The sequence below is a fragment of the Dreissena polymorpha genome, chromosome 6 (assembly GCF_020536995.1).
Source record: "Dreissena polymorpha isolate Duluth1 chromosome 6, UMN_Dpol_1.0, whole genome shotgun sequence".
In the NCBI taxonomy this organism is placed as follows: domain Eukaryota; kingdom Metazoa; phylum Mollusca; class Bivalvia; order Myida; family Dreissenidae; genus Dreissena; species Dreissena polymorpha.
The window spans coordinates 77,439,929-77,465,373 of NC_068360.1; the positions used below are offsets into that span (position 1 = coordinate 77,439,929).

Here is a 25,445-nt window from a genome sequence, read left to right on the forward strand (position 1 = left end):
TTGTCTTTCAAATTGGCACCAATCCTCAACTTTTTATCGGTCCCCCCCTCCCAAAATCTCTACCTACGGAACCTGTTTTTTTTCCAAGGAAACCAGAAACGGACCTTTTTTTGGCCTAGGTTGATAAAGATCAGTTTATTGGTACAGTACACTCCACGCGTTTTCCCTAATTTCCCTCGCTACTCCGCGGGGATTGACCTGGAGGAAGATTAAGAAAATCCCGCGATACGCGGTGTTTGCATGATATTGGACCCGGCAGTTAACAATCGGCAAAACTGATCAGCTGACGCGGCGGCCCTCGGCGTTGGCAACGCGGAGTTACGCGGGGGAAACTCCGCGTTTTACGAGATAACAATCGATTAAACTTTGTTTGAATTCCTGATTTTCAAATAAAATTACATTTACATGTATTACAAGTACATATATATATTTATTTATATATATATAATTTACCATAAAAAAACAACCAAGATAGATCGATCCCCACGTGGTTGTGTAGTAGTTGTATAGAAAACTCGTTGATTTACGTCGTCTTTAAACTGATACTTACCAATTAATATAATCACAGTTTGCAACATTGTTTTTATTTTGATAATTTAATCCAAATTTAATCCAAAGTTTTCATGTAAGCAGGTGTTATTTCTATACTGAACATGTAAACAAATGACCAAGGACCCTAAAAGTCTCGCAAATCTGTGTGGATTGACAGTTTGACGTTATCAAAGGAAAGCTCCCTGTCTGAAGGCATAACTTACTCAAGTAAACACGTTCAACGAAGGCATAAGGAATGGTTTTAATTGACGGAACAAAGTCGATTCTCTGCTCACTAATGCATTTATTTTCTCTTTGTAGGTAGGTTATTCCATTGATTGCTAAAAGAAGGTGGTAACTATTGAGTTGATAGTTGCATTAAATATTCACAGTTGTATTTTAATTGCGTCGACATTCAAAACAATGTTTACCAGTAATTATAGACCAAATCGGCAGAGTGATATTCACACATGTTAATCCAGTGTCCGACAAATCCATTGCCCGGAGCCCGGGGGCTACCGAAATTTTTTATCGGGCTACTGAAATTTTCCAGCTGACGCCCGCCGGGCTACTATAAATCTATAAGAGCGGGCGGTAGCCCGGTTTATTGACAGACATACGTAGAATAAACACGCTGACCATGTGTTTGTACACTGTGTTTTGCTCATAATCCGATAACAAAGTGCAATCAATTATCTAATCAGTCACCGATCACTTGCGGTAATGTCTTAAAGGGGCCTTTTCACAGATTTTGGCATTTTTATACGCCCGTCTATGACGGGACGTATTATGGTATACCCCGCGTCCGTCTGTCCGTCCGTCCGTCTGTCCGTCCGTATGTCTGTTAATGTCGTACGCTACGTCAAATATCCTTTGACAGATTTTCTTCAAATTTTAACACAATCTTAATATTGATAAACCCTGATCCCCTTTCGTTTTTGACGGAATTCTGAATTGTCGTTCCAGAGTTATGGGACTTTGTTCGTCAAAATTTCGTGATTTCATTGAATGTCCTACTGTAGCTATATAAAAATGTTAAAGTTGTTATAACTTTGGTATGCTTGGACCTAGAGTCTTGAAACTTGACATGAAGGTTGGCCAGAACTAGTAAGTAACCACTGGACATTTCAAGGTCATTCATTTGAAGGTCAAGGTCACTGTGACCTTGAATGTAAAAATGTTAAAGTTGTTATAACTTTGGTATGCTTGGACCTAGAGTCTTGAAACTTGACATGAAGGTTGGCCAGAACTAGTAAGTAACCCCTGGACATTTCAAGGTCATTCATTTGAAGGTCAAGGTCACTGTGACCTTGAATGTAAAAATGTTAAAGTTCTTATTTCATGTTATAACTTTGGTATGCTTGTACCTAGAGTCTTCAAACTTGAAATAAAGATTGGCCAGTACTAGAAGATGACCACTGGTCATTTCAATGTCATTCATTTGAAGGTCAAGGTCACTGTGACCTTAAATGTTAAAATGTTAAAATTGTTATAACTTTGGTATGCTTGGACATAGAGTCTTCAAACTTGACATGAAGGTTTGCAAGCACACTTAGATGACCACTGGTCATTTCAAGGTCATTCATTCTAAGGTCAAGGTCACACAAGGTCACTGTGACCTTAAATGTTAAAATGTTAAAATTGTTATAACTTTGGTATGCTTGGACATAGAGTCTTCAAACTTGACATGAAGGTTTGCAAGCACACTTAGATGACCACTGGTCATTTCAAGGTCATTCATTCTAAGGTCAAGGTCACTGTGACCTTAAATGTTATTGTTGTTCATGTATCCTACCGTAGCTCAAATATCCCCCGATGGATTTTTTATACGCCCGTCTATGACGGGACGTATTATGGTATACCCCGCGTCCGTCTGTCCGTCCGTCCGTCCGTCCGTCCGTCTGTTAATGTCGTACGCTACGTCAAATATCCTTTGACAGATTTTCTTCAAATTTTAACACAATCTTAATATTGATAAACCCTGATCCCCTTTCGTTTTTGACGGAATTCTGAATTGTCGTTCCAGAGTTATGGGACTTTGTTCATCAAAATTTCGTGATTTCATTGAATGTCCTACTGTAGCTCAAATATCCTTCGATGGATTTTTTTCAAATTTCAACACAATCTTAATATTGATAAACCCTGAGACCCTTTCGTTTTTGACGGAATTCTGAATTGTCGTTCCAGAGTTATGGGACTTTGTTCGTCAAAATTTCGTGATTTCCATGCTCATGTACTTATAAAATAAACCATGTATTCAAATACAAATAAACTGAAGTAAAAAAATGATTCAAAGGGTTATTTATTACCTTACTACTTCATTGGCGAACGACGGGCGTATCATGCGCTCATGGCGCAGCTTTTATTTAACTTATTCATTAAATGCTTTATATTGATAAATGTAAACTTTGGAACGTAAAAGCTCCAGTAAAAAATCAAGAATAAAATTAAAAAAAGGAAAAGAACATTGCCCGGAGCAGGATTCGAACCAGTGACCCCTGGAGTCCTGCCAGAGTCCTGAAGTTAAAACGCTTTAGCCTACTGAGCTATTCCGCCAAGTACACAAACTGGACGTATTTTATACCTTATATAAGCAATCTTCGTAGTTTCACAAAATTTAACGACAAAAACAGAACTCTCCAAATTATTCAATTGTTTCGCGTTGCAACGCTTTATAATTTTTAGGTTTTAAAATCGTCAAAAGATGCATATAATGGCTATATTAGACCATGGTAAATGTTCAGTATTACTGTTTCCTCACAAATATCATAACTAAAACGAAAATGTGCGAATCTGAAACAACTTTTTTCAATTTTGTCAATTTACCAAAACGTGAAAAGATCCCTTTAAACAGTAACAGTGTAGTTTAATCATCCAATCAGAATCAACATTTGTCGTCTGCTAATAATATAATGAGAGCCGGTTGGATAGTTGGGGCACATGATGAAACATCATTTCGCAGTTTGGAATTCTTTGTTAACCGCAACAATGAGTAATAGCGACAACGTTTTTGATGTCGTTAAATATCCAAGGACGCCAAACATTAAATAAATCAAAACAATAGCGGATTCTTCAAAACGGTAACGAAACCGAAATTGCACGCGTTGTGTACAGCTATTTTAGGTTACAAAATTCTACACTTAGGAAATGAATTTCTTTGTCCTGATAAAAAGCGCGCGAAAATTGGCGTGGGTGTATTTATTTGTAAATAAAAATTTCGTGGCGGGTACAACATTGAGATCATTTAATTTCCATTAAAAGTTTCGTTGTAAATTTCAACTAAAGTACCGGGGCATCTCGCGAATTATTTGGCATTGACATTTTCTCTTAATAAAATATCATGTAAACACGCTGTATCGTTACCGTTACACTGTATCAGTTCCTTCATTATTTAAACAATTATTGTATTGTATACTGACTGGACACAAGTGTCGTAACATACGGATGCAATATGTAAATTCGGACAGTACTTAAAGTCGGACACAAGTAAATAAATGATTTAATACTCTTGATTTCTTAAAACTCGGTTTTTGTTGTTAAAAAGAGCAATTGCATTGATTAACACCATACGAGTCAATCGTATTGATCATCTAAACGCTTTATTTACGTTTACGACTTAACGTGCTGTCCGAATTTAAGTACACATACATATGCACATACATGTAATATCTACATGTAGTATATGATTTTCTTTGGTACATTTACATTTAAGTACACGGTGCTTGTACTGTAACATTAATTTACGATATTGACTGTGTACATCAGACTGGTTGCTGTTTTATGTATATGTATGTATACATATTATGTATATGTAAATGAAAAAATAAAATAAAGATGAAAACCTGCCTCTTATCATTTTGTAGGAAAATTTTATGGGCTACCAAATATTTTTATTGGTAGCCCAGTGGGCTACCTGAAAAATAAGAAATTTGTCGGACACTGGTTAATCCCTCTTGTCAAAACACCGCAGACAGCAGTCTACACACTAGGTCAGTAGACAAGCTTTGCGTGTTTTCATAAAGTTGAACACTTAATCCAGTTCCGCCCAGATGTCTTCTTTAATCAGTTTACAGTACAATTACTGTTAAAATAATTACTCTACTAAAAATCCGTAACGATAAAGATTCGGCGTGCTCATTTTGAAATTATTTTGGAGGAAATATCAACTTATTCGCGATATAATTTTGTTAGAAAATACCAAAGAAGCTTTTAACCGAAATCAACAGAATTAAGTGTTCTCTGCGCTACAAAGTTTGTATCAAAAAATCAATACACGCACGCTTTGCAGGAGTATACCTTGACCTTGTACATTGCAGCATAATTTTCGCGCGCTTTTGTCGGGAAATATACATGATGTCTGTATATTGGAAGCATTTGTAAACGTCGTGTTAACATTTAAAATTTTAGTGTGTTTCGGATTATTAATTATTATTCTCATTTGGAAATTTTACGAACATTTATCCTTATAAACTTTAAACGATCACCTGGCGTATTAATTCATATTGTAGATGTACCTGTTAATTAAAACATATATTAATTTTCTATACAACTTTGTTTTTTATACATGTACTACAGTATTTAAACAATTTATTATAACAATGTTTTTATTTTTTGGCATGCCCAGTAGCACACTGCTAACGCGGCGTTGCGCGGCGGTCGCTGATAAGAACGGAAATTGTCTGCATTTACCGACTAGGCTAAAAGTAATACACGCTGCGGGAATTAGTGAACGCGGCGTTAGCCGAGCGTTTCATCGAGTTCACCTCGCTCTCCAACGCCAGGTGAACACTCGCTAGCAGAAAAAAACCCGCGGAGGGAGCGCTTTTTTTGGGGAAAACGCGTGGAGTGTACTGTAGAAAGCCATATTGCAAATATAAGATATTTAAGTTTTTTAATCTTATCAGATTTATAGCTGCTATGGTTACAGAAATAATAAAGAAGTATATTCTGCATCCTTACATTACTAAAAAAGGACTTACGTGTTAGGTGTATGAAGCCTTTTGAGATGCTGTTCCAGGGTTTTTTTTGGCCCGATTTTATAGCCGAAATTCGGCTATGTTCCCAATCCCAAAAAGTATACTTTTTTCCCAAAAATGTGATAAAAAAAATCCCAATTTAAATTGTTTTTTTTTTTTTTTTTAGAAAAAAGTGTATTTTATCTCAATTTTAATTCAATTACATCTAACAAAGTATTATATGATTTTGTTCTTTTAATTTGAATGATTATAAAGAGTTATATCAAATTTAGTATTTCCTTAATCAGTGGACTCTTCGTGTGGAAAAAAAGGGCTAATGAATTTAATATCCCAATTTCATAAAAATGCCGATAAAATTCCCAATTTCAAAGCCATGGGCTATCTTCCCAAAAAGTGGAGAAAAAACCCTGTGTTCTTACTTGCACACCATTGATGCGGTAGTGGCTGCTGATATGCCTGTGACGCGTCTCTCCTTATTTTTGTTAAATAGATGTTTCACATGAAATCTGCATGATACCAGTATTTAAAATGTCTTGCTGCTGTCCTTTCAAGAAGATTTAAAAATAATCAAATTCACCTGTCATACTATTCTTAATCTTAATCGTTTACATGTACATGTAGGTTAAGAAAGGCCCAGTCCAGGAAGATTCTATTAATGTAACATGTGAACTAATCATAGAGAATAATCTATCTAAAAGCATAAAGTAACCATAATGTTTAAATGGTAACCATTATTTTTAAACGATTTTAGTACATCCAACTTTGATTGACATCCATGTTAGGCTGTTGAGAAGAATCCACAAGAAATATTCCAGCGTCTCAACAGAAAGATGGGAGAAAACTGTTATCAAGGTAAAAGAGTAACATTAAGTCAAGTGAAACTATTTGAATAATGAATTTTCCCTGAAAGGCTTTACTATGAAGATATAATATTTGTTCTGGAATCTAAATGTCACTTTAAATTTTTCCAAGTAAGGAATCCAAGGACTCCTTTTTTTGAAATCCTAGTGAGACACCTGCAAAATAATGCTACTAATAATTTTAAAATAATCCTTATTATTACAGATAACTTTATTGGTGCTATGTGGGGAAGGTAAGACCAGTCACTGCTATTTCAATCAAGATCTTTCCCAAAACTGTTTATAATGTCTGCTTGCAGTTTTGCTACAAATATTGCAGCGTGGATGCATGGGAGATGGAACAGAAAGGCTACATGTCCGCAAAAGTCTCCACAAAACTGATGCTTCTGAAGGTTTGTACAGACTTTAGTTCCACTCCATCGATTTTTAAATGAGTAGTTACGTTTTCCCGTTTTATCCAGGACTGCATATAAAGATTAATCTGATCAGATCACTGACACAACATGACAATAAATGAATCTCTAGGGAGTTTCCAAAGAGTTATTTCTCCTATAACAATTATTTGCTTCCCCACCATCAACCCCGTTTCCCATATACATGTATCTCAACAAAGCCCATCATTGGGGAACATCCATCCACTTCACTGGCATCCTTAGTTGTTTTATTGTTGCATTTCATTTTTGTGCTAGTTTACTATATTTTTAAGATTGTTTTTTTTTCTCCAAAATCTAAAGTTTATTAAATTCTTTGTAATTATAAATGAAGTTTTGAACTCTTTGTAAGTATGGTGGAGTATTCCCCATTTTGAAATTTCACCATAACAAACAAAATCAAAACAGGTTGCGGTGGTGTAGTGGGTATGGTCTTAGCCTAGAGATCAGAAGGTCACGAGTAGGAGTGTATTAGATCTAATCCAAGGCACCTAGTACTGGTTCTGCCCAGGAAATGTATTCAAGAACCTTACAGTAAAAGTAAGCCTCAGACTTCAGATTGCGTTGTTTCTCTTTTATGGGGGATTTTTTACTAACTGTGTCATTACTACATTTGAACATGTTTGCACTATATTCATTGCTTTAAAAAAATAATTTGGTTTATTTTACACTCCAATTAGCCTATATTGTAATGATGAATTATAAAGTGAATGTCAATATAATAAAGAGGTGAAACTCCTCATGCTCCAGCTGTTTTTTTTCTCCCATTTTACACACAAACATTGTCCTTTATTTTTGTTTAAGTTCAACATGTTCATTTTCAATTGACTTGTTCACAGTTACAGTTATCTGATGACGCCAATGCCTGTGTGTCTGTTTGGTATTTATTATGCAAACTATTAATATTGACTATTGCTGTTTGTTTGAAAACATGTTCAGATATCCAGTCTACAGCAGTATCGATGAATCTAGAAAACAAAATATCTTTAAAGCATAACCGGTTTTGCATGTGTTTTTTTTCATGTTGGAATTTTTGCAAAAAATAGAAGATCAAAGCATATTTTTTCAACCGGGTAAGCCACCAATATTTTGGGGTTAAAAAGGATGATTTAGGGCCCAGCAGAAACAGGTATTTTTCGCTGTTTAATACCCTTTATTACTTTTATAATTTTTTTAATGCCGTTCACTTTAAAGCCATATCAAGTTGAGCTTTTATTTTATATAAATATTCGCTCTTTATCCTGACTTTACACACTAGCGGGATCACACAGTTACAGCTTGCTAAGAAAATGTGTAAAGTCGAGATATAAAGCTAATATTGATACAAAATAAACGCTTATCACTTTCGTACTATTATGACTGGACAGTCATCAGCATCAACAAATTAAACAAAAGTAATAGTGGGCATAAAACAACAAAAAATACCTGTCTCGGCAGGGGTGTTGCATCTTGACTATCATAAGATAACCCCTTCGGTTGTTCAGGGCTAAGGCAATCAAGCTAAAATGAATAGGTTTAAATTAAACATCAGATTTTTCAAAAAGGTAACAATAGTGATATAATTTTCAGAACCTCCTGGAAGCCCAGTTTGACACCAACAAGAAATTCAATGACAAGATCAACGAGATGACCGCAGAAGAAATGAGGTTTCTACCGATAGGACGAGACAAGCATGGTCTGGCGTACTGGTTCTTTCTGGTATGATAACAGACTGTATATTTCTTTTAACATGTTAACACTCAAGAAATGTCTATTTTTGTCCAATCTTTATAAAACTTGTTTAAAACATTTGTTCTGATCATATCTTGGCCAAATTAGAATGGATTTTTTCTGATAAGATGTAAGACAGACTATTTTTGCTACAAGTCAGACTGTATTTTTAGCTCACCTAATCATAACATGCTCTCTGTGAGCTTTTGTGATCCCCTTTTGTTATTTTTTGGTTGTCATTGACCTTATGATTACCCTTGAGACCTCATTTAATTCCCAATCTTTATAAAATGTGGTCAGAACATGTGTCCTAATGAGGTCTCAGGTGAATAGGAAACTTGTTAAATTACAGAAAATGCATTTGAACTCTATACGGGTCCAATCTTCTTAAAACTTTGTCCAATGATTTATACCTGGAGTGAGGTATGATTCAAGATCATTGGAAAACATGGCTACCATAAGGCTGGGCTGTTTTCTTTATGTGGCTATAGTTAAACTTTTTGAAGATGTTAGAGATTACATTTGTAGCCCACTCAACAGTAACTTGCTAAACATTAAAATTGTGTGCACGTTTATATGATACACTTCAACACCGTTATTTCGAACACCGATAATCCGAAGTCACCGTTATTTTGATTTTTTTTTTCGGGTCCCGATTTCGGTTCTTCATTGTTTAATGTAAAATTTCATTGTTAATCCGAACTTCGTTAAACCAAAGAAATCGTTAATTAAAAGTGATTCTGTCGGTCCCAACACTTTAATTCGTACCTAATTATCAATCTTTAATCCGAAGTCACAACTGCAAAACACTGAGCGTTATTTCACACCTTTGTCGTCTGAGCGTGGCCCGTCAAAAGCCGATAATTACACCTTTGTCATATGCGCGCAGCGTGTAAATTTGATAATTTGTGCTATTCTTATATTTTATATGTTCTGTAATTAGAGGACAATAAAAAAAGAAAAAGAATCGTTTTATTCCTCCGTTTGTTATAAGTAGAAATCTATTGCTATCTGACTAGTTTATGTGTTTAAATATAACAATTATTAACAGTATCGTGTAACCGTACCATGCGAATTCCAAAACGTTTTAGTTTTAAAGAATCAATCAAAGAAGTCTTCTGTCAAATGTTTATTTCGAATTATCGTTAATCCGAAGTTTTTTTAACGCTCCCGACGACTTCGAAATAACGGTGTTGGAGTGTATATGGGCGGAGTAAAAAATGATTGTTAATTTTTAAAAACATTGCTACCTTGTTGTATATTTCAGGACAAGGAGTTGAATGTGCGAGTGTTCCGTGAGGACCAAGACGACGTGGACTCTGAGTCATGGGAGCTCGTGTGCAACACGAGAGACGGGCTGGCCAGGCTGGTCTCGTGTCTTCAGACAGGCACGGATATCAAACCTGAAGTGTCAGATTTCTCAGGTTAGACTGAATATTTGTGTGTGTCCCTCATTTAGAAAATTGGTCCATGTGTGTTTCCATTTAACATTCTTAACCCTTTCCCACTTAGAAGCAAACTGAAAATGGCTTTGTGCAAACAGCATAAAACCAGAACAGCCTGCGAGTAACTCGCAGTCTGTTGAGGTTTTATGCTGTTTGCTGCTCATCAGTATCTAAGGTTTGGAAATGAAGCCTTTAAAGCTTAAATTTAGTGAGAAAGGTCTAAGTAAAGGGAGTAAAGTTGAGATATAAAGCGAATTCAAATAAGAAATAAATGCCAATTACCTTTTTACGGACATGGCTAGAAAGTTAGCGTCATTTACAAAATTAACAAAAGTTATAAAGGGTATAAAACAGCAAAAAATAACTGTCTCGGCATGGACGTCACCATCTTGACTATCACATGATTACCCCCTCTGGACTAGTATATGGAGGGATTTAAATATTTTGAAAATCAGGAATCAAATGACCTTGTGCTTGAAAATGTCATGGGTCAAATACTGAAGTGCATAGTTATTTTGGTTGTGCACATACTTAGATGCAATGTAAATGTTTTTTAGTATACATTTTTTAGTTAAATACTATGTGATTTCTGTTACATGTATGTTTAAATATATTATTGATTGATCTTTACGGTTATAATTGCATGGAAATGATGCAAGGCAAGTAATATGGAGAAGTCAAATGTGAGACATTTGCCTAATGTTTGCATCAAAAAGAAAGTTTTGGCTTCATTTGAAATCCCTATCAGTGACTATGAAACTATTGCCTTGTTTTTATTATTCAGATAGTTCCCTAAAATCGGAGCCGGCCAGTGACAGCAATGATGATTCCACGGACTCATTCAAACAGAGAACTCCTATAGGCCCTTCTCCCTTAACTATTAAACTGGAACCGTCTGATTCAGAAACTCAAATTACAAGCGGTGAAAGTAAACCACCAATTTTGTTAAAAATCAGCAAGCCTGAATCGGAGTCTCCAAGTAAATTGCTGCAAAATAAGTTTAAGAAAAAGAAAGCATCAGAGTTGAAGAAAATCATATGTAAATTAAAAGATGATGAAAAGAATATGGAAAAGGATGCAAAGGATGAAATGGAAAATGAATCTCAAGCTGATGAATTGGTCGAAAAAAAGGAGAATGTTGAAAGTGATGATGAAAATGGCAGTGAAAAGACTGACAATTTAAAAGCTGAGAATAGAAAGAAACATGACAAACCAGTTTTAAAATCTGAAACTGCGGACAATTCAGAAAATAGTGATGAAACAAAGACTGATGAAGCAAAGACTGATGAAGTAGATGGTGGGAATGGTTTGGAAAAAGACGCTGAAGGAGATGATAATGAAATAGTGCCTGTAAAGCAAAATGTTTCGGCAGTTGATGAACCATCTAAAAGTGCTAAAGGTGAAAGTGTTGATGTAAGTGAGAAGTGTGTTGCAAAAGAAAAGATATCAAAAGTAAGTGAAGGTGAAGATAAAAACACAGTAAATGATGTTGCTGAACCTAAAAAATCTCAAATCAAACCTGAAAATCCAAAGGAAGAAACTGTACATGAAAAAACTGTTGACATAAAGGAAAATAATTTTATTGAAGGTAATACAGTCATAGAAAATATAGTATCAGACGTAACAGTAGAGTCTAAAAAACAATCTACAAATGTTAAAGAAATTAAAATATCGAACCCAGTAACTCAACAAAACATTATTGATACCATAAATGAAAATAAACAATCAGAGTTTATTTGTGAAACAAAGTTAAATGTCACAGTTAGTGTCCCAGTGATAGATGAAAAAGTGAATGACAGATTAGCAGAAGATGAAAAGAGTGGTGCAGTATCTGTTGCTGATAAGATATTAGATAATAAAAGTAGTGATACTGACAAAGAAAAAAGTGAAAACGTATCTGAAAATAAAGGATTTGTTAGTGAACCTGAAAGTAAAGCATCATCCAAGGTGGTTGATGATAAAAGTAAAACAGATTCTCTAGTTGAAATTGATAAAGAAAGTGAAAGTGATTGTTTGCCATCAATGTCTTGTGATATTCAAAAAGGCCACAATAGTGATAAACAAATAGATACTTATTCAGATAATTGTGAACAAAATGAAGAGAAAATGAATAAACCCCACTTAAGTGGGGAAGGTTGTGATCCAATAAGTGAAAATACAAAATTTGATGATGATCAAACTGTCAATAATGATAAAAGTATTAACAAATCTCATAACTGTGAGAAAATTAGAAATGATTATGACAAAGATGGTTCTTGTGATGTAAAGAAATCAAGAAAAAGAAAACAAGCTAAAAACATTACAGACTCAGAAAGTACCTCAGAAGAAGATGATAAGGTTGTAAATGAAAACAAGAGTGAAACAAAAAGGGAGATCAAAACGGCTTTAAGGAAAACAGCAAAAGTAGAGAACATTGGAAATGATCATCTGATCAAGGCTGACAGTGCAATTCAACATGATGATAGTAACAAAGATGAGGTAGAAGAAATGGAAAGAAAGAAGAAAATAAATGAAGAGGATGTGAACACATTGGACTCAACTTGTAATGTTCTTGATACTTACAAGGAAAATAAATCTTCAGTTAATGAAGTAAATGAAGTTGAATTAGATAAAGGTACCAAGACGAAAGAAAATGATAGTGGCATAAAAGATGAAGCAACACTAGACATTGAATTAAATAAAAGTACTAAGAACGTAGAAAATGATAGTGGCAAACAAGATAAAGCAACAGTAGAAACAAGCATTGTACACAATGACAACAACTTGGATGTGGATGATGCAACATCAGAAACAAAGACTGAAGTTAAGGATGAAAGGGATGCCGAACCAGAGGAAAAACCAGTAAAGAAACTGACAGGTCTTCTTGCTCATTCAAGACAAACCATGAAACGACAGGTCTGTAAATATGAAGATTTTTAAAAAGGGAACACAAAATCTGTTTTAAGTGTGCTTTTGATATGATGACTATTGTATACTTTTAAGTAAATAACTCTGTTTTTGTAAAGGTAAGTTAATAAAATTGCATTTTTACAAAAAATGTACATTTGACTGTAATAAATACATCTGATGGTACTGGTAATCATATATTTTTTGTTTGGTAGCTGCACAGTTTAATGAATATTACAGTATCTTCACAAATGTATTTAAATTGCTTTACAAGTTTGTATATTTGCTCATGAAAGTGAACTTTCTTCATAGAGTCATTATTCAACTCCAGATGAGCCTCGGAAAAATGGGGCTTAATGCATGTGCATAAAGTGTTGTCCCAGATTAGCCTGTGCAGTCCACACAGGCTTATCAGGAAAATCACGTTTTGATTAAATTGGATTTTCACTAAGATTCTTAGTGAAAAGAAACTTCCTTCCAACAATAAATGTTGTTATAGTGGAAAGTGTCATCATTGATTAACTTATGTAGACTGCAGAGACTAATCTATGACAATTCTTTACGTGCACAGGGCTTTTCACCCTTAAATAACAGGGGCCGAAATTCGGCCCCTTCCCATCCCAATTGAAAATACGGTAATTTTTTTCCAAAATTGATAGAGGAATTTCCCAAATTGTAATTTTTTTTTTTTTTAATTAGACATATTGGGCATCTCCCAAATTGAAAGCAATGAGCTCTAATATGATTAAGAATGCACCACAACGTGTCTTTAAATACTTCTGCACAATGAAAAAGACCCTGTTTCAAAAACTTTTAAAAGACGGTCTACCCAAAATGAGCAGTTATGGCGCATGAAATTCCCAATTTGAAAGGCTAGGGCCTCTTCCCAATTTCCCGATGAAAAGCCCCGGTGCATGTATTGAGCTCTGTTTTCTGAGAGCACGTCTCAAATATATTTTCTCAACAGGCTGAAAACAATGCAGACATTGAAATCGTCGAGCCCGCATCAAAGCGGTCAAAGTTACGAGGGCGGGTTAGTTCCAAGGGGCGTGGGAAGCGACCTGTTGCCACAACAACTGATTCTTCATCAGATTCTGATGATGTTCCTCTGAGTAGCATGGCTGGCCGAGGTGTGGGGAGAAGTCCAAAGGGCAAAGTCGTACCAATTGGGAGAAACTCAAAGACACCTCAGGTCGGTTTATAACTAGGAACTTATGATCTGGGATTTTGCTGGGTTTTCTGGGTCGTAATAAATAAAGAATTTAGCCTTGTTGTGGGAATATGGGGCTTAATGCATGTGCGTAAAGTGTCACCCCAGATTAGCCTGTGCATTCTGCACCGTCTAATCAGGGACAACACTTCCAGAAGGAAGTCTCTTCAAAATCAAGTTAAGGTAAAAAGTCATTCCTGATAAGCCTTTGCAGACATAATAGGCTAATCTGGAATGGCATTTTACATGCATGCATTTGACCCTTCACCCAGAGGCTCAAACCTAAATAAAGTTTGAAATAGTATTTCTTGTAACACAAATTGTTTTTTTGAAAATGTGCACTCTAAAACAATTGTGGGTTTTCTTTTTTTGAAAAAAGCTAGAATTTTCATATGATTTTCAATTGATCTCTAGTTGTTTGTCTGCATTTACAGAAAAATATAAATATAATGTGTTGTATTATTTTATGTTTGACACTTGATGTGTATTTGATGATCCATCTTTTCTTAATGGTTAATATGTTGATATACTATATCAGATAGATTTAAAACAACAACAACAAAGAACTATTGACAGAAGCCATGAAAGGAATTTGAAGACTCCTAACTGAATTTACCACAAAATTTTCCAGAAGAGTGAAGAAAGCCCGTCCAAAGCTGAACAGAATGAAGATTCTGATGACATGGGATTGCGACGAAGTGCAAGAGTTCGTACCCTGCGTGCACGCAAGAAGTCACCATCACCTGTGTATCTTCCCAGCGAGTCTGAAGAGCACACAGACGATTTCGATGATGATGAATTCACTCTGAAATCCAGCACTAGGAAGAGACGCGAACCTAAAGAAGGTAAGTGCCCTGTCATGCATGATGCAGGGACTGCAAAATTTCCAATTTCCAGAACTCCTCTGCCAAAAATTTCTTTGATTGAGCCTTCTTCTGGGTAAACTAGGTCAAATGCATTTATGTTAAGTGTCGTCCCAGATAAGCCTGGGTAAACTAGGTCAAATGTATTTATGTTAAGTGTCGTCCCAGATAAGCCTGGGTAAACTAGGTCAAATGTATTTATGTTAAGTGTCGTCCCAGATAAGCCTGGGTAAACTAGGTCAAATGTATTTATGTTAAGTGTAGTCCCAGATAAGCCTGGGTAAACTAGGTCAAATGTATTTATGTTAAGTGTAGTCCCAGATAAGCCTGGGTAAACTAGGTCAAATGTATTTATGTTAAGTGTAGTCCCAGATAAGCCTGGGTAAACTAGGTCAAATGCATTTATGTTAAGTGTCGTCCCAGATAAGCCTGTGCAGTTTTCACCACATACACTGGATTATGTAAAAAAGAGGCTCTTTTGAACATTTATTTTATATAAAAGTGGAAAGTGTTGTTCTTTACAGTTCGTACAGGCTAATATGAGATAATTTTCATTCAGTCATTACATGGTTCAACCAAACTTACATGTTTTGTCTTATATTAATAATAAAAACCTAAAAAGCTCTAACACATACATAGAGGATAGTTTTGAATGACTATCAAATCTATCAAAACACTCACATCATCAGACCTCATTAGCTGTTTTCGGAGAAAACCCGAGCTATTGTCATTGCCTGCTCGTCGTCTGCCGTCCGCCGGCGTCGTGCTAAAACCTTTACATTGGCTCTAAAATCAAAGTGCTTCCACCTTCCAAATTCTTGGTTAATCCTGACTGACACATGTTTTCTTGGTTAACCCTGACTGACTTATGTCTTCTTGGTTAACCCTGACTGACTTATTATGCCCCCCTTCGAAGAAGAGGGGTATATTGCTGTCGATCGGTCGGTCTGTCGGTCCATCCACCAGGTGGTTTCTGGATGATAACTCAAGAACCCTTTGGCCTAGGATCATGAAACTTCATAGGTACATTGATCATGACTCGCAGATGACCCCTATTGATTTTGAGGTCACTAGGTCAAAGGTCAAGGTCACGGTGACCCGAAATAGTAAAATGGTTTCCAGATGATAACTCAAGAACGCTTATGCCTAGGATCATGAAACTTGATAGGTAGATTGATCATGACTCGCAGTTGACCCCTATTGATTTTCAGGTCACTATATCAAAGGTCAAGGTCACAGAGACCCGAAATAGTAAAATGGTTTCCGGATGATAACTCAAGAACGCTTATGGCTACGATCATGAAACTTCATAGGTACATTGATCATGACTCGCAGATGACCCCTATTGATTTTTAGGTCACTAGGTCAAGGTCATGGTGACCCGAAATAGTAAAATGGTTTGCGGATAACTCAAGAACGCTTATGCCTAGGATCATGAAACTTCATAGGTACATTGATCATGACTTTCAGATGACCCCTATTTATTTTCAGGTCGATAGACCAAAGGTCAAGGTCACGGTGACCCGAAATAGTAACATGGTTTCTGGATGATAACTGAAGAACGCTTATTCCTAGGATCATGAAACTTGATAGGTACATTGATCATGACTCGCAGATGACTCCTATTGATATTAAGGTCACTAGGTCAAAGGTCGAGGTCACGGTGACCCGAAATAGTAAAATGGTTTCCGGATGATAACTCAAGAACGCTTATGGCTAGGATCATGAAACTTCATAGGTACATTGATCATGACTCGCAGATGACATCTATTGATTTTCAGGTCACTAGGTCAAAGGTCAAGGTCACAGTGACAAAAAACATATTCACACAATGGCTGTCACTACAACGGAGAGCCCATATGGGGGGCATGCATGTTTTTCAAACAGCCCTTGTTTCTTCTTGGTTAACCCGGACTGACACATTTCTTCTTGATTAACCCTGACTGACACATTTCTTCTGTAATAAATAATTCTTCCTACAAAGCTTGGATACGTGTATAGATGTTATTTTTTTTACCCTTTACCACTTAAATATGTATTTAAATGCATTTGTTGTCCCTCATAAAATTATATTTTATTTAAGGCCTTTCTTTATAGATCAAAGTGTTAAAGGTTTCAGTTCCTTAGATACTGATGAGCAACAAACAGCATAAAACCTGAACAGACTGCGAGTTACTTGCAGGCTGTCCTGGTTTTATGCTGTTTGCACATAGACATTTTTTCTTTGCTTCTGAGTGGGAAAGTGTAAATAATCTCAACACACTCACCTTACCTGACCTTACTTTAACCTTGACATTTGCCTTCTTTTGGACTAAGACTAATTCAAAAGGTCCAAAGTCTTGGTGAACCCAAAATTGCGCAATTCATCTTACATTTATAGCGCTTGCTTCATACCTTTGATACTTGAATGCATATCATCTATGAATACTTTTAACCCTTTGCATGCTGGGAAATTTGTCGTCTGCTAAAATGTCGTCTGCTGAATTTCTTAAATTAGCATTTTCTTTGATTTTTTTTCAAAGAATACTATCAGAATAGCAAACTGTTTGGATCCTGATGAGACGCCACGTTCTGTGGCGTCTCATCTGGATCCAAACTGTTTGCAAAGGTCTTCAAAATCCGGTTCCAGCACTGGAAGAGTTAACACATCTACGTCACCCTGACCTCATTTTGACTTGACATTGACCTACTGTGGATATGCACTTAATCAATGGCCCTTGAATCAGTACTGATAACGCACACACTTGGGGCATGTGAGTTAATTGTATGCAGAATCTTATTTGGGATGTTATGTTTTCTTTTATTGAAATCAACTCAAAAGATAATATTTTGAAAATCAGGCACAGGGGTACCCCTGATTTGGAAATTCAGGCAAAGGGGTACAGCTATGCTTAAATTCCTTAGGGAAAACATCGATTTATCATCTAAAAATGAGCCTTTCTGGGAAGACGGACCTTAATGTATATTCTTTAAGTGTCCTCCCAGATTAGCCCTTGCAGTCTGCATAGGACAATCTGGGAGGACATTGTCCGCCTGGACTGGATTTTTCATTTAGAAGAGACTAATACTGAACAAAAAATTCTATAAAAACAGAATATGTGGTCGCACACGGTAATCTTGGATAACACGTTAGGCACATGTGTTATTCAGCGCCCTCACACTACTTAGGGGGAAGGGGTCTGCAGCCCTTAGGATGGGGAATTTTCGCGGCGTTTCCCTTTTGGGGGATTTTTTTACTTACTCTCTCATGATTACATTTGTACATGTTTGCACTAAATTCATTGCATTTTTCATAATTTAGTATGTTTGAAAAGATTAAATTGAAATAGAATTGAGATATAATAATCATGAGACACATCTTTCTATTAAAAATAAAAAATAATATAATTTTAGGTGGAATTTTTCCCCCCAAAAGGGGAAAAAAGTATACTTTTCAGGTGGGGGACTGCCGATGAAATTCGGCGGCAGATTAAATAGATTGAGGGCCCTGGTTATTTCTTGTTTTCCCAGAGCGAGGTTCAATTGTTTTACTTTCAAGCATGAAATTCTATATATCAAAGGCTGAGTTTGAAATTACTATATTCCATAATGGATTGTGTAGCAGAATTGTTCAGAGGTCAAATTTAATATCTGTTTTTGTCTTAGCCAGTAGTGTTGAGTACAGTTTTCTTGTGTGTTTTTTCAGTTGATGAAGAAGTGCCCAAAGGAAGAAATGCCCTCAGATTTGAAGCAAAAACATCAAGTATGTATCGATTTGATCAGTAATCTGTAATTAATTTTGAATAATGTGAAAAATATGCTTTGTTAGTTATTCTCATTTTTAACTAAAAATATATTTAAATGTGAAGCTGGATATATGTAATGAACATTGGCTTTAACTTGGTTTGTTTGTAGTGAAGAATGTTTTTGCTTTTTTATTGTGGTAGTCTTGCATTTAAGAGAAATTACTAATTTATAATATGGAAAAATAACAGAAAAAAGTATGTATTCAATGGCATGTATTATTTACTGTTCTCTGGAAAAGGTCATCTTATGACTTTAAGAATAATTATTTCTTTAGGCCACAATTAAAATATTGTTGGTTTGCCCTTTACCGACCCTAAATTTTACAGGTGGGTAGGTAGGTAGGAAAATTATTTTATTTTATTTGAGAAATTATATTTTTAATACACTTATAGTCTATGAATATTTAAAACACTGTTATTAAAGCACTGTTGCAGTGTACGAAGCCCTATGAAGCTTAACAATATCTTGTTTGCTGTTTATTGCATATATTAATATCAAATGCATGCTTGTGTGTTATTACATCAAATATTTGTTCATTATAATATGTTAATTGCTCAAATGCATTTGCAATTATTTAACATCCAGACATTTTTGATTTTTAACTTAAACCTTTCCCTTAAATTTGGCTTAATTAGCATGCAACAAGCATTGAAGGAGTGTAGATAGACAGCCCAAAGCCTTTAATGGAAAAATTCAGACATGGCGAAAGACCGTCACATTTTACAGGCCAGACTTGCCAACCAGGAGAAACAATTTACAGGCCAGTTGAAATTTGAACATGCCTCAATTTTAAGTGTTTGACCGGTTAGTGCATAGTCTCGGCATGGCAAAGTAAATTCATAAAAGGGCAAACTGAACATTATTATAAAGCATTATTTCTTCTTGAATGCTCTGAGCTTTTATGAGTACATACGTACTGCTCAGAGGGTCAATAGCTGGGAGTTGTATTATTGCAACTAACATAAGCATGAAAACTTGATTTGGGGAAATAAATTAAGGGTGTTAGTTTCAGTTTGTGGATATATTAACGCTTTCAACATATATACTTGAGTGTTGTCGATGTATTTAGCTAAGAGACATTAATATATTAAATAAGTTTACCTTTACATATCCATTTCACTAACATGCCATTACAGTAAACTGTTTAGTGTGGCAAACATAATAAAGCAGAATATGCACATGAATCTGATTAAACACAGATCCACTTGCATATAAATCAAATCATGTTTGTCTTTTAATTTGCATTTTTGAACGATAATCCTGTAACTGTTAGATGTATTTTTCTTTGCGAGTAGACTGCATTCCAATTTTCAAACACTTGTTCCGTGACATTCAGTTCATACATTTCCAAAAAAAAAAGAGTTTTATTTGTATCTAAAACGTATGCTCCATCAGAGAATGACACGCTCTTTTCATTAATCCATACTAATTATATGATGTCCGTCGTAAATTTTATAGTCATTTGTCCTCACTGAACATCGTTATTTCTTTTAATTGTCCGCCATCTTGGATCACGTTAACAACATGTGTACAACAAACGTAAACTCGTATATGTCCGACTACTTTCGCGAACCAATAGTTAAGTATGATGTCGTTCGGCCATTTTCACGGAACACCGCCTATCGCGATGCTGGTTATAGACGCTTGCATTACTGTCTATTCTGGGGCGTATGAAATTCCAACCATTGGAGCAACCTAGATCTGTCAGGGGCGTTAATAATAGACAGCGATATAAATACGCTCACGAATAAATATTGCAGTCGGCTCTTTTATGATCGTAAAAAAAAAACGAAAATAAAAAAAATACGTTTTCAGAAATCGCAATAAAAAATTTCGGGTCGGGGGGTAAAAAGTGGGTCGGTCGGTAAAGGGCAAACAAACTCAATTTTAATTTAGGCCTTATAAATTATGTATGTTTTCTTAATATATGTTAAAATACAGAAAATTATTGCCTTTATAATTTTTTTTTTCGGTTATATGAATTCATCAAACAAGATCTTGGGTTAATGACTGTACCAAAAGCTGAAGCATGACTATTTGCATGTAGATAAGATCGGGAAGAAGAAGTGTGAAGATGTGGAGGAGGAGGCATTTCCGTGTGTGAAGTGTAACCTATCTCATCAGCCTGAGTGGGTAAGAGTTCTTTCACAATCAGGGTTTTTTTTCGTAAAAAATCAGGTCCGGTATTATGCCCCACCCCCAATAGAAATTCCCAAATGGGACGTAAAAATTACCAATTAAAGGTTTCCAAAAAAGATTTGAATATTTTGTTCATCTTCCATCCAGCCATATAAGTTCAACCTTAGTAAAAATAATACTGAAAACAAATCTATTCTCAGTTTGAAGCATTTTTTTGGCAAAACAGCAACAACACTAATTTCCCAATTTTAGTCAAAATGCAGCGGATATTTCCCTATTCAAAGGGACCCGGCCTCATTCCCAAAATGGTGAAGAAAAAACACTGTTCAGTGTCACCCCGTTGTAATAAAACCTGGCAATTACTTATATGCTTGAAAATGCGCGCATATGTTAAAATATGGTAACAATAAATGGAATAATGCACAAAGGATAGGAAACAATCAAAGTGTGTAATTTATGCAAATGGAGGTCATAAATGCCAGGGAGGTCACAAGTGGCAGGTTAACCCTTTGCATGCTGGGAATTTTGTCGTCTGCTTAAATGTCGTCTGCTGAATTTCTAAAATTAGCATTTTCTTCGATTTTTTTCAAAGAATATTATCAGAAAAGCAAACAGTTTGGATCCTGATGAGACGCCACGTTCTGTGGCATCTCATGTGGATCCAAACTGTTTGCAAAGGCCTTCAAAATTCGGTTCCAGCACTGAAAGAGTTAACCCTTTTCAGTGCAGAATCAAAGTGAAAATGGCTGTATGCAACCAGCATAAAGCAAGAACAGACTGTTAGAAACTTGCAGTCTGTTCAGATTTTATGCTGTTTTCTGCTGATCAACCTTATGGTTGGAAATGAAGGCTTTAAAACTTGAATCTAGTATTAAAGAAAGGTCTTTTTATGCCCCCGGTAGGAGGTCATATAGTGATCGGACTGTCCGTCCGTCTTTCCGTCACACTTTGCTTTTAGGTTTCGAAAAATGCTCATAACTTCTATGTCCCTTGAGATGTACATGTAACCTTCATATTTGGTATTCATGTGTATATGGACAAGGCCTTTCCATACGCATAAAAATGTTGACCCCTGTGACCTTGACGTTGAACTTAGGGTCCGCGTTTAGGTTTCGAAATCTGTGTTCAGGTTTCGAAAAATGCTCATAACTTCTATGTCCCTTGAGATATAACCTTCATATTTGGTATGCATGTGTATATGGACAAGGCCTTTCCATACACACACAAATTTTGACCCCTGTGACCTTGACGTTGAACTTAGTGTCCGTGTTTAGGCTTCGAAATCTGCGTTTAGGTTTTGAAAAATGCTCATTACTTCTATGTTCCTTGAGATATAACCTTCATATTTGGTATGCATGTGTTTATGGACAAGGCCTTTCCATACGCACACAAATTTTGACCCCTGTGACCTTGAACTTAGGGTCCGTGCTTAGGTTTCGAAATCTGCGTTTAGGTTTCCAAAAAAGCTCATAACTTCTATCAAGTGTTTATAGGGGGTATAAGTCATCCTATGGTGACAGCTCTTGTTTTTTTCTATGAAACTATAAATGCGTCAAAGTGTGTATTTGAGTGGTAAATGGTAAATATAGTCGAGCTATGCAATCCTTGTTACCTTGGTTATAAGTGATGTTTATTTTCCCATGTCAGATCCTGCTATGTGACAATTAATGTTTATTTTCCCATGCAAGATCCTGCAATGTGAAAAATGTTTATTTTACTGTGGCAGATCCCGCTACCTGACGAATGATGTACATTTTTGCATGTCAGATCCTGCTATGTGACCAATTTTAATATACATTTTCCCATGTCAGATTCTGCCATGTGACCAATTTTAATATACATTTTCCTCTGTCAGATCCTGCTATGTGACAAGTGTGATGCAGGCTACCACACGGCCTGTCTCCGACCTCCGTTGATGGTGATACCAGAGGGAGATTGGTTCTGTCCGCCATGTGAACATGTGAGTGTTTTGTGTATTTATTTATATAACTGTGTACAGCGTTATTGAACATGGAACAAAAAAATGGCCCTATTATCGGCCTATATAAGTGTATTTGTATTTGAGTACAAATGCAAGGGGTTTAATCATAAGGCATCCTGCGAGGTGAATTTGTGAGTAAATATGAGCCGTGTCATGCAAAAATGGGTCTTATTCCATATGATGCCAGCAAAATTTCAAACCAGCCTCAGCATCCAAATAGTCTTATTAGGAGAAACCCCTGTCAGCTTATAAGACCTCAAAACCTTCCGCGACTTTATAGTGGACAGGCAAGCTGCAGACCAGACTACACGGGTGTGCAGGCTTGTATCAAGCTACCCTGGTCGCAAACAGCCTTTTTAAGATAATGTCAGCAATATATTAGATATTAATATTGTTTAACAGTGTTTACTACCATGTTTATTACTGCCATTGTTTGGTATGCATGGAATTTTGTGTACACTATTACAGTGCTTGGATCTTGTTTATACTACCAGACGTGTTAGGCTCTTTAACAGTATTAAAACATAACAGATGTGTACAACACATTTGGTCTACATCGTTTTTCCTTTATCTAGTGAACTTAAAGCCTTAAATTGTACATTTTAACATTATCTTTACATACGTGTCTTCATTTGGATTTGACTGATACATTAAATTGTTTAAATTTTCATTTGGAATGAGATACGTTTACAAAGAGATTTTCTTACAAATAAATAAAATAAAGGTAAAATAAATTTTTTAAGTTAATTACTATGCTTCACAACTCGATATTACTATAACTACATTTAAATAAAACATATATTTAACCAGGCAATTTTCAGAGATTTGTTGTTGTTTTGTTCACAGGCTATGCTCACTGAAAAGTTGGAGGAGAAATTAAAATCTCTAGACCAGGCCATTGTGAAAAATGACAGAATGATCAAAAGGTATGCAAAACTTTTTTTGAGCTACCCAGAAAAAGCTTATTAAACTTATTTTGGCCTATCTCCATTGTTTAATGTTGTTTAAACTTATGATGGTTTTAGTATTTTCCCTTTTGATTTTTAGATCTGTCTTTTTTTATGAAGTTCAACAATATGTGTTTCATCTCTTCTGGTGCATCTTAAAATTCGGAAATGTGTAGGTAAAACTGCTTCAGACATGACTGAAATACATTTGTACATTTAACCCTTTCCCACTCAGAGGCAAAGTGAAAATGGCATTTTGCAAACGGCATAAAACCAGAACAGACTGCAAGTCACTCGCAGTCTGTTCAGGTTTTATGCTGTTTGCTGCTCATCAGTATCTAAGCGTTGGAAATGAAGCCTTTACAACTTGTATCTAGTAAGTAAGGTCTTTACTTAAATTTAACTTTCTAAGGGACTTCAAATGCGTTGAAAAACGTATCTAAGTAGAAAAGGGTTAATACAGCAGGGAATCCAAAAAAACTTACACACACACAATTTTGTAATAATTTCATTTATTGGAAACTATTAAATGTTTCAGAAAGGAGAGGCTTGCCTTTGTGTCTGTCAGTCTGGATAACGTACTGAAGGAGCCCAAACAGCAGAGAGTGGGCAGGGGTCCTGCTGGGAGGTCAGGGCGAGCCAGAGGACCTATACAGTACAGTGACGACGAGTCAGAAACTGGAACCAGCTCCACGGAAAGTTCCGGAAGCGCGTCTGAGTCAACTTCCGAGTCAGAGAGATCTGAAGGTATGAATTGAGAAACATAGGGGTTTCTTTCAGAGGGATCTGAAGGTATGAATTGAGAAACATAGGGGTTTCTTTCAGAGGGATCGGAAGGTATGAATTGAGAAACATAGGGGTTTCTTTCAGAGGGATCTGAAGGTATGGATTGAGAAACATAGGGGTTTCTTTCAGAGGGATCTGAAGGTATGAATTGAGAAACATAGAGTATTCTTTCAGAGGGATCTGAAGGTATGAATTGAGAAACATAGAGTATTCTTTCAGAGAGATCTGAAGGTATGAATTGAGAAACACAGGGGTTTCTTTCAGAGGGATCTGAAGGTATGAATTGAGAAACATAGGGGTTTCTTTCAGAGGGATCTGAAGGTATGAATTGAGAAACATAGGGGTTTCTTTCAGAGGGATCTGAAGGTATGAATTGAGAAACATAGGGGTTTCTTTCAGAGGGATCTGAAGGTATGAATTGAGAAACATAGGGGTTTCTTTCAGAGGGATCTGAAGGTATGGATTGAGAAACATAGGGGTTTCTTTTAGAGGGATCTGAAGGTATGAATTGAGAAACATAGAGTATTCTTTCAGAGGGATCTGTAGGTATGGATTGAGAAACACAGGGGTTTCTTTCAGAGAGATCGGAAGGTTTGGATTGAGAAGCACATGGGTTTCTTTTGCTTGAATGGGGTACACAAGATGGATGGGAATATTAAATATGAACCAAATTAAGATGGGAATTTAACATTTGAACCGCTCTCTGTGAAAATGGGGCTAAATGCATGTGCTTAAAGTGACGTCCCAGATTCACCAGAGCAGACTTATCATTCATGACATTTTCTGCCAAGACTGGAATTTTTGTTAAGAAAACTTAAAATTTGTTAAAAGCAGAAAGTGTTGTCCCTTGTAAGCCTGTGTGAACTGCTCAGGCTAATCTGGTATAAAACATTA

General features: G+C 35.9%; 1 protein-coding gene and 1 long non-coding RNA gene across 2 annotated transcripts in view; both read left to right on the forward strand.

Moving 5' to 3' along the window:
* Nucleotides 1–25,445, forward strand: part of LOC127834532 (remodeling and spacing factor 1-like) — a 35,697-nt gene that overhangs the window by 772 nt on the left and 9,480 nt on the right. Inside the window, exons 2-13 of the mRNA XM_052360431.1 lie at nt 6,259–6,359; nt 6,667–6,759; nt 8,368–8,496; nt 9,776–9,932; nt 10,738–12,848; nt 13,807–14,031; nt 14,681–14,894; nt 18,598–18,654; nt 20,746–20,831; nt 22,693–22,797; nt 23,665–23,744; nt 24,304–24,512. Coding sequence (XP_052216391.1) covers nt 6,259–6,359; nt 6,667–6,759; nt 8,368–8,496; nt 9,776–9,932; nt 10,738–12,848; nt 13,807–14,031; nt 14,681–14,894; nt 18,598–18,654; nt 20,746–20,831; nt 22,693–22,797; nt 23,665–23,744; nt 24,304–24,512 — 3,567 coding nt within the window. The remainder of the gene's footprint in view (nt 1–6,258; nt 6,360–6,666; nt 6,760–8,367; nt 8,497–9,775; nt 9,933–10,737; nt 12,849–13,806; nt 14,032–14,680; nt 14,895–18,597; nt 18,655–20,745; nt 20,832–22,692; nt 22,798–23,664; nt 23,745–24,303; nt 24,513–25,445) is intronic.
* Nucleotides 1,287–1,886, forward strand: LOC127834533 (uncharacterized). The gene is made up of 2 exons (XR_008027984.1): nt 1,287–1,663; nt 1,809–1,886. It is a non-coding gene; the product is annotated as an uncharacterized LOC127834533 (long non-coding RNA).